Source organism: Agelaius phoeniceus, chromosome 6 (assembly GCF_051311805.1).
Source record: "Agelaius phoeniceus isolate bAgePho1 chromosome 6, bAgePho1.hap1, whole genome shotgun sequence".
NCBI classification, from domain to species: domain Eukaryota; kingdom Metazoa; phylum Chordata; class Aves; order Passeriformes; family Icteridae; genus Agelaius; species Agelaius phoeniceus.
Genome location: NC_135270.1, coordinates 41,038,332 through 41,048,041, shown reverse-complemented (window position 1 = coordinate 41,048,041; position 9,710 = coordinate 41,038,332). Strand labels below are relative to the sequence as shown.

The window sequence follows — 9,710 nt, the reverse complement described above, 5'->3', positions numbered from 1 at the left end:
CCTCGGGCACCGCGCCTCCGGGGCTCCCGGGGCTGCTTTTGGGCACCGCGCTCCCCGCGCTCCCGGGGCTGCCCTCGGGCACCGCGCTCCCGGGGCTGCCCTCGGGCACCGCGCTCCCGGGGCTGCCCGCGGCTCGGCTCGGGCACCGGTGCCCCCGGCCAGAGCCATGCGGCGGCCGGGGAAGGCGCTGCGGGGAATTTCCGTCCGGACGGACAGCCCGCCGCTCCGTGCACGGCTGTCCCACCGAGGAGCACTCAGGGAGCCCACGAGGGGCGGCGGCTTCAATTTTGGAGAAGGCACACTGCCCTCGTCTTCTGAGCATCTTCGTTCCGTTCCTTTTTCTTCAGGTAGGAGGAGTCTCGGCTGCTTTTTAGTGTTCTGGAGGGTGGCACTAGTGAAAGCTGCCAGTAAGAGTGGGAACCAAAGCACGCACCCGCTAACTTCGTGGGGAAAGAGCTGCATCAGCAGGAGGAGTTTGCTTAGGGCAGCACCTGCTGGTCCGGCGGTGCCAGGGATGCTGCGAGGGGGAGCCAGGGCCACCCACAGCAGGCTGCTGTGGCCTGGGACAGGAGGCTCTGCTCCCTCCCTCCAAATCTCCAGAAGAAAGAACGCGATGCTGGAAATCTCAAGCAGGTGGAGGTCACCTTGCCAGCTCTGAGTTGATCTGTTTAAAAGGGATGTATCACAGGTTCCAGGGGACTGGGAAACCTCAGCCCAGGGGACAGGCAAGCTCCTGACTGACCCTGCTGTTGAGCACAGCAGATGAGAGAAATTGTGAGCAAGTGTCAAAATAAGGTGTTTCTGTAGAAAAACAGTGAGGTTACAGGACCACACCACTGAGGAAGGATTAAGGCTGGATGGAATCTGTGACTGCAGTGTGTTTGCTGTGTGACTGTGCTGGGTGCAGAGGGCAGGCTGAGAGGCAGCTGCAGGCAATGGTCAAGCTTGTAACACAAGGGCAAGGCAGGATGGTGAGAGCTGCTGGCACCCCACCCTTGTGCTGGCTGAGGATAAACTGAGCAGTTTGAAAGGCCCTACACCAGACTCTTAGGAAAATGAAACCCTAATGGTGTGGATGGGTGGGGAGGCAACACAGATCAACATGTGGTGTCAGATAACCCAGAAAATACTTGGTTTGTCAAGACTATGGCTCTGCAAAAGGTAGAGTCTCCCAGGCACCTGCCTGGAATTCAGGGTGTTTGAAGAAAGGCAACCTGCTAAAACCCCCTGAGAAGAAACCCATTTTCTACACTGCCTGGAGGACTTGGCCTGGAGCAGCTACAGGGACAGGAGACTGATGGTGTTGAAAATGATCAGGTATTTCTGGGAACAGCAAAAGAATCTCAGACTTTAAAAGGTGTCCGGAAAAGACAAGAGCTGTCCTAATTTAGCGGTGCAAAGCTGCTGCTAATTAATGTGGATAAGGAAGAAACATCCCTCAGGGATGGTTACTGTGTAATCGCCTAGGATACAATGTTTTACACTTTTGCAAAGCTGTGCAAGGGGGGAATGAGCGGAGGGGGTGAATCCCTGCTTGGAGCCAGCATGACAATTTTAAGCCTGAGGCTGCTGGCTCAGTATTTTTTCTCTTCCCTGATAATCCCCATCCTCATTTATTTTATTCAGTGTTTTGCCAAGCCCTTAGGAACCCCATGCTGCATTAGCCTGAACATCTCGATGCATCTTGCTCACAGCAGGTCACACTGCACTTTTACCCTCTCTGTGCCCTCCTCCACCAGGCTCTTTGTGCTCGCCCAGCCCCAGGTGCTGCCACCCTTCCCCGAGCCCTGGGGGCTCTCTGGGGGTGTTGGGGCCAGCAGAGCTGGCAGCACCCATGGCCTAGCTGGCTGTGTCAATACCTTCACCAGGGATGCAGCTGCTCCTCTGCGCTCTGCCAGCACCCAGGAGCACCAAACCCACCCTTTGCCCAGGTGTACGTGGCAAAGGGCTCTGCCTGCTGCTCCCTGCCCTCACAGCAGAGTCCACAAGCCCAGAGGGCAGTCTCCCCAAATGCCTCTGGTGCAGATGCAGCTGGTGATGTGGGAAGTTTGTGCTGCCAGGCACTGCCGGGCCCAAAGCCGGTTGTGAAAAATACCAATCACTTGTTTTTAAAATTTTAAAAGTTTAATAGTAATAAAATGGTTATAAAAATAGTAATACAATTAGAGTAATAATAATTTGGACAATTTGGATTAGGACAATATGAGACAATAGAAACAAAGAGTTATGGACATCCAGGTACCTTTTTCTGGGCAGCATAAGCCCAAAAAAGGACCCTCGTTGACAAAGGATTAACCCTTAAAAACAATAACCTGTTGCATATTCATACACCCCATACATGATGCATAAATTCCATTCAAATAGAGGATTCTGTCTGGTCATTGTCAATTTCTTCCTCTGAATCCTAACAGTGCCTTTGAGGTGGGAAGAAGATAATTTCTTCTGATAAGAGGGCAATAAATTCTTTTTCTCTGAAAGATTCAGGTGTCTTGTGGCTGCTATCGTGCTGCGAGTCCTTTCTTAAAAAAAAGTATCCTACATAGCATAATTTCTATTCTAACATTTTTTCATAACCTAAAACTATATTTAACACACTACTTAAAAGAATTAATACAGCATTACTTTCTAACACAATACATATAATATTAATTTTAATATTTGTGAAAAGCCATTAATAAAATATGCATTTTTCACAAGGTGAAATGTACTCTGGGCACGATGAATGCCTGGCTGGTAGGTGGGTGGTGGGGTGGTGCCCAGGGCATTGCTGCTGGCGTGTGACATCTGACAGTCTGCTCACAGGTTTTGCAGTGCCTGGAGGTTTCTGTCTGAGTCGTTCCCTGGTGAAATAGTTTTTGCAGGGGAGCAGGGATGCCATGGAAATCTGGGAGAAAAAAAAAAATCTCTGGCCCTGTGCTTGGAAAACTGCTCTGTATGAGGTCTTCTTTCTTGCTCTTTCTCCAGTTCCACAGCACTAGCAGGCTGAAACATCAAACATCTGGAAGCCTGCCAGTCTGTCCAGGCAGGAAGAAGATACGATGGACAGCAGGACTGGCTTTGAGCGGGATAGAGACCGTGCCACTTCAGGGCATGGCCAGGGGCTGAAACTGGAGCCCTGTTTCCAGACTAACTCTCTCCTGCCTTCCCCCAGTGCATCCCTGATTCCACAGCTCCTCAGCCACACAATGGTTGGCAGGAACATGGATCCCACCATTCTTTTCCCTTCCTCTCAGGCAGTGGCCCTGCCTCATGACTACAAATGTGGTGCATGTCCTGGAGAAGAAGCACAAGCCCTGGCTTTCCCCAGGACCCGTGTCCCAGCTCCCCTGCCCTGTGCTGGTGGTGGGGATGAGCTCTCCAACCAGCACCCACAGGAGCAGCTCTGTGACCAGCACCTACGAGCCAAGCGGGCCAGGGTGGAGAGCATCATCCAGGGCATGAGCCTCCCACCAACCCCGCAGGCATCTGACATGAGCCTGGAGGCAGCTTTTGGGCATGAGAGGGAAAGGGGTGGGGAAATGCCCCAGGAGAGCAAGAGGAAGCCAAGAGTGCCCCAGCAGGGCATGGGGGCAGCTGGAAGAGTGGCTCCCACAGGGGGCAGCTCCCATGCCAAGGGCTGCCAGCAGCTGAAAGAGCAGCTCTGCTTCTTAGAGCAGCAGCTGAGGTGGCTTCAGGAGAAGTTCTACCAAGTCTGTGACTCTGAGGATGCTGCCCAAACACAGGAAGATTCAGAGAAAGTGCAGCCACTGCCTGGAAAGCCTGAAGACAGACTGAACAAGGACAGTGCCACTGCCACCAGCAACCCACGCCGAGTGCCTCTCAGGAGGAGTGTCCTGGAGGCGTGTGGGCTGGAGGAGGCTGAGGACAGAGGTGACACAGGTGGCCTGCCCTCGTCAGTGAGGGTACTCTCACAGGCACTGAAGCATGAGCTGTCTGTGGTGACATGCCAGGTAGTGGACTCTGTCCTGAAGACTCTCTGGCCAAAGGCAGACAGCCACATCCAGAAGCAGCTCCACAGCCTTCCGATGCTGGGGCCAGATGCCAGGAGAGAGTATTCTGCTGGTGGGAAATGCAGAAAGCCACTTGCTAAGCCATCTGCCATGAATGCACCAGGCTCCCTGGGCTCACCCCAGGCTGAGGCCCTGACAGGAGCTTTGGGGAAGAGCCTGGGTTCTTATGCTGCCTCCTTCAGCTCAAAGGGGGTCAAAAAATCCTCTCGGGTACCCAGCATGGGTTATTCCCTGGGCTCAGCCACGCCTGTCCAGCACAGACAGCTGCTGAGCCAGCTGTTGGGCTATGGCCAGCACAGCCCCTGGGGCAGCGACTCTTGTGAGAGCCCATCTGCTCTGGAGAGGGGTTGTCCAGAGCCCCTCAAGCTGTCCTGGGGATCTGTTAAACTGAGGTCATCGATTGCGAGACAGCAGCAGCACCATCCCCTGCCCCTGAGCCCTGCCAGCATGGAGAGCCTGGCACTGCTGCCAGCTGGCAGGGATGGCCATGGTGAGCTGCCAGCTGCAAATGATGGAACACCCTTTGCCTCGACCCACATATCCTTTGGGGGCAGCTAGAGGTCCCTGGGGAATGTGGTCCCCTTGTCCTCTGGAGCCACAGCTTGGCACTGCCCCTGCTGGTCTCCACAGGGCCAAGGTCCCTGCTGCTCTACAGGGGCTAAACAGGTGTGGGCAGGAAAGGAGCCCTAAGCCATGGAGGGGCACTGCCACTCCTCAGGGTTGGCCAGATGCTGTAGCATAGCTGTGGGTACAAGCCAGGAGCTACCAAGCCTCCTCTTGGGCTGTACTGGGGGTCCTGTCATCTTAAACCATGAGCAGGAGTCTCATAGAAATTCTGGCTCTCACAAGACTGTGAAGTGCTGTGGGGAGCATCAGCTTCCTCAGGGATTCTCAAGGAAAAAAACAGAGGCTGTCCAGCCAAGGATGAACCCCCTCTGCCCCCCTTACAGGCCATGAGGCGCTATTGAGGGCACTGGGCATGGTGTGTCAGGGGTGGTGCTCAGGGACATGCCGAGCTCGGGATTGGCTACGTGCAGGCTTTCCTTGACCCCAGGGCAGATACAGGAGGCGCTGACCCCCGGGCACCTGAAGAAGGCCAAGCTGATGTTTTTCTTCACCCGCTACCCCAGCTCCACTCTGCTGAAGACCTACTTCCTTGACGTGCAGGTAAAAGAGCAGCAGCCAGAACTGCTGCTGGGCAGGGCTCCCATGTGGTGTGGCACCTAGCCTGCCTCCCTGGGAACCATGAGGAAAGGGCTGCTCTTGTGTCCCCCTGCCCTGCTGGCAGGAGATGGGGGACAGCACCCATTTATTTCAGCATGGGCTGCCCAGGAGCAGGTGCACAGGGTGGTGGCAGACATGGGCTGTCAGCTCTTCACTCTGTGCAATCGAGTTATTCAGATTAAAGCACCCCATGAATGTGCCTTCTCACTGCAGGGCAGCTGGGATCCGAATCCCAGTGTGGAGAACACCTGGGACACGCTGATGTCATTTCCCCAACTTGGGGCAGGGCTGGGTTTGGGCCAGTCCAGCAGTGCCTGGTTGGGTGTGCAGGGGCTCGTGGGGAGGGAGGATCCAAGCTGGCCTAACACCATCCTCTGGCTGTCCCCCCACCAGTTCAGCCGCTGCATCACCTCCCAGCTCATCAAGTGGTTCAGCAACTTCCGTGAGTTTTACTACATCCAGGTGGAGAAGTTTGCCCGGCAGGCCCTGCTGGAGGGTGTTGTGGACGCTTGCACTCTCCAGGTCTCCCGGGACTCAGAGCTCTTCCGTGCCCTCAACATGCACTACAACAAGGGGAATGACTTCGAGGTGAGGAGGGGGATGGGGGAAAGGGGGTGGTGGTGTTTGTGGGGATCAGGAGGTACCATGACATGGTGGTGTCACTGGCTGATGCCTGTCTTGCTGCAGGTGCCAGGGCGCTTCCTGGAGGTGGCCAGCCTGACACTGCAGGAGTTCTTCAGTGCCGTCAGGGCAGGCAAGGATGCTGACCCCTCCTGGAAGAAACCCATTTACAAAATCATTTCCAAACTGGACAGTGACATCCCAGAAGGGTTCAAAGCTGCTGGCTGCTCCCAGGAACTGCTCCACAGCTGAGTCTCTGTGAAAGCAGCCCTGGGTTGTGTGTGCAGCCACCATGTGCACCTCATGGGCACTCTGTACAGTACCTGTTTTTTGGGGTATTCTCTCTCTGAGAGCCATGCACTCTCTGTAAGACAGCTCCTTAGGTGAGGCCTATCACTTGCCTCATGTGCTGGGATTTTATGCTGCATTGCATATGCTGCATTATGCGCCTTTTATTCTGCTGCTCAGAACTGGTGAGGACCACCAGAAGGGAGGGACAGAGATGAAGCCATCAGGTTGGAGCCTGAGAAGTTGCCCTGTCCCAGCTCTCCCTATGATCCTGACTGAGCTGCCTTCATTCTCTCTTTCAGAGGGTCAAATACCAGGGCAAACAGCCTTGCTGTTTATAAAACAGGAAGAGGTCCTAGTAGTGGGCAAAGTTTCCTTGGCACAGCAGACTAGCGGATGTACTGAGTCCAAAAGCATGACTCAGATTCTGTCCAGATACAACACACCAGTGTCCAAAGAAAACAGCTGGTGAATTCCAGCGCTTCAAGCACTCCATGGGGATAGCTGTTCCTGTCTGGGATATGTAAAAACTATGTTTGTTGTAGCCAACAAGAATAACAGTCTCCTCCACCTCCCCTGTGCTGTTAGACCAGACCCCCCCGTGCAGCTGTGTGCTGTGGCCAAGCAGTGTGTACTCTCCAGCAGTGTTCTCTGGCATGCTGGAGCAGAGCAGGGTGCACAGCCAGCTCTGCTTGGCACTCCAAAGAGCCTCCATCAGCTCATCACCTGGGAGAACAGCTCCATGTTAAACACCCATCCACGTTCCCTCACACCGTGCTCCTGCTTGCAAAGCTGCCCCAAGCATCTCTGTTCTGTACTCTGCCCCTGGTGAAAGAGTAGAATGTGATTTGAGATCCATTAGTCCCTGTGGGTTTAACACAAGCTGGGGAAGAACTGGGCCTTGACATCTACAACCCCATTGCTGTAAGGGCTGTAAACTCAAGGAAGTTTCTTTACCCTGTGGCCAAGACTTAGAGACCACTTTTCTACCTGATGGAGAAGTGTTTTGTGTTAAGGGCTCTCTAATCCTGACAGTGGTGGCAGTGGAGAGGAAAAGGCTGTGAAGAGGAGGGAGTCCTGACAGAGGCATGGCATGAGGGCACCGGGAGGGCAGTGATGAGCCACAAGATACTCACACAAAACCCTCAGGGAGAAGAAGACTGGGAAAAGGCCAAGTTAATTTTGGGTGTGCTGTAAGATGTCAGTTGGTACTAGAGTGCAGCAAGTGACTCTTGAGAGAAGAATCACAGCTCCAGCATCAGACAAATGCATGGGGTGATCCACAGGCAATGCATCTCCAGGAGTAAAGAAGTGGAAACATCAGGACATAATGGGGAGCTCCGAAATAGGGGCAGTTTGATAATGGTTCCCCCCATTACGAGTGTGGCCATGCAGATTTCCTGCTTCTTTTTGTATATTTATTTCTCCAAGTTTGTATATTTTACAACACCAACACCAAATTTACATGATTCCTTTTAAAATAAACACATTGTTTAAGCTACCCCTTTACATCCCTGAAGACCTATTTGATGATGTCTGTTCTAAAGAGTTATCCTAGAAATTTCTGGCTTTTTGTTGGGAAAAATAACACTGCAGAAAAAGGGCAGTCCTTCTGCCAGCACCTCTGTGGGGTCAAGCAGGCCCCACTAACCAACACCAGCTCCTTTAAACCTGCCCCCTCACCCCAGTGCCTCATGATTAGTCTGCTCTGAAGTGCAACTTGTGAGGATCAGGAAGGGGGGCTGGAGGCACACAGAGCCATATCCCAAAGCTTAAGGGTCTGGACTCAAATGTACAACATCAGATAAATGCTGCTGGTGGTACCATGAATGTGCCATTCCTGCAGGCAATAATGACCCCAGAGCTTAAGTAATCCTTTGGATAGGCAAAACCAAAGCTGCTGGAAAGGGGAATGATGGCTGGCTTAGGGAAGGGTCAGCAAATTCATCTGTTCAAGCTAAATAATTAGGGAACATAAGGTACAGGTTTACTGGAGGCATCCTGCTGACACAAAGCCTTTCACACAGAGTTCCTGGTGGGGGTAGCAGTTTCTTGCTTCCTGTGGTAACATGCAAGTCCAGGAGTGTCAGTAAAACAGCAGATGGGGGACTGAGGACAAGACAGTGCCCCAAATCGCAGTCACGCAGTGGCTGAGGTTGTAGGAGATGTCTGGAGGTCATTTTGTCAAACCCCCTGCTCTAGCAGGGCCACTGAGATGGCTGCCCAGGACCATGTCAGGAGGGGTTTTAAGTGTCTCTAAGGAGGGAATGTTCGTGAAAGGGTCCTTCCCTCAAACACACATTAATGAAGACATTTAACAGGACTGGACTATTTGCAGCAGTATTTTTGCTCCACTGGTTGCCCTATAATTACAAGTGGGAACTAAAGAGCTGTGTATTACACTGTTTTTTGGGAAATGTGGGCCAGTATGACCACGACAAACAGCATCTGGCACCAGTTATCCTTTGCCTGTGATGAGGTCTCCCTACTTGTATCCATGGGTTCAATTCTACCCATGTAGATTTCCCATCCAACAAAGATGCTAAAAAAAACCCCAAGAAACCCCAAAATAGACAAAAAACCCCCACAACATCCCCCCCAAAACAACAACAACAAAACCAAAACAAACCCCCAGAAAACAAAACAAAAAGGCCCCCAGCATGGCTAGAGAGACTGCAAAGGACTCAGATTACAGGACACTTGAACCATTGGCTGGCATCTTCTTTGGCAGCTTTTTAACCTCTGTCTACCTTCAGCCAAGTGCGACAGAGACCACAGAAGTGTCAGAGGTGCAGAGGTAGAATCTGCCCATCTTTTTGTCACCCTGTGGTCCTCCTGCAAGCAGAGATCCTGCCTGGGGAGCCTGGAGTGCAGCTGTCTCCTCCAGGGCCACTTGTCTGTTTGGAAGCAAGGGGGTTGCACTCAGACAGGCACAACTCTGCTGCTGAAGCCGAGTGAGCTGAATCAAAGAGCCTTGTGCTCCTGTGAGAGCCTTGGAGAGCAGCAGCCAGCTGAGAAAGAAGGAACTCACACTGCCTTCCCTCCTACCTGAGTCACAAAGTACTGATATGGAGAAGGCAGTACATCTGCTGGGAGGTGGGGAAAGCTGGAATTACTCTAGGGACAATGGAGCCTGAAGAGTGAGGGAAATAGGGCGTGAATTCCAACACTGTCCAGTTACTGGTGGGGTTCTGCAGGGCTCCAGTCTCTTCAACATCTCAATGACTTAGACTCAGGATCAAAAGAATACTCAGAATACTAAGTTTGCCAATGTTAACCCCCTTGAGGGCAGAGAGGTCCTGCAGAGAGACCTCAACAAATCAGACAGATGGGCACCAGTTGTATGAAGCTGAACAAGGGCAAGTGGTGGACTCTGCACCTGGGATGGGGTAAGCCTGGTTGTGTGTCTCCACCATCCTCAGAAGGTGAAGCAGAGGGGCAGGCACTGATTTCTTCTCTGGTGACCAGTGACAGGACTTGAGGAAATGGCATGAGGCTGAGTCAGTTTAGGTTAGATATCAGGAAAAGGTGTTTTACCCTGGGGGTGGTTGGAAACTGACACAGACT

The 9,710-nt window shown here is 52.8% G+C and overlaps 2 protein-coding genes across 2 annotated transcripts; both read left to right on the top strand.

Annotated features, from left to right (window-relative positions):
• The first annotated feature begins 2,836 nt into the window (after positions 1 to 2,836).
• LOC143694376 (prospero homeobox protein 2-like) lies at positions 2,837 to 4,571 on the top strand. The gene has a single exon (XM_077180494.1). The coding sequence runs from the start codon at positions 3,039 to 3,041 to the stop codon at positions 4,566 to 4,568; it is 1,530 nt and encodes a 509-aa protein (XP_077036609.1). The 5' UTR covers positions 2,837 to 3,038; the 3' UTR covers positions 4,569 to 4,571.
• Positions 4,572 to 5,018: 447 nt separating this feature from the next.
• LOC129121864 (prospero homeobox protein 2) lies at positions 5,019 to 7,830 on the top strand. The gene is made up of 3 exons (XM_054635374.2): positions 5,019 to 5,177; positions 5,628 to 5,822; positions 5,922 to 7,830. Exons 1-3 carry the CDS (start codon positions 5,019 to 5,021, stop codon positions 6,105 to 6,107), a joined length of 540 nt encoding a protein of 179 aa, XP_054491349.2. The 3' UTR covers positions 6,108 to 7,830.
• Positions 7,831 to 9,710: the final 1,880 nt, after the last annotated feature.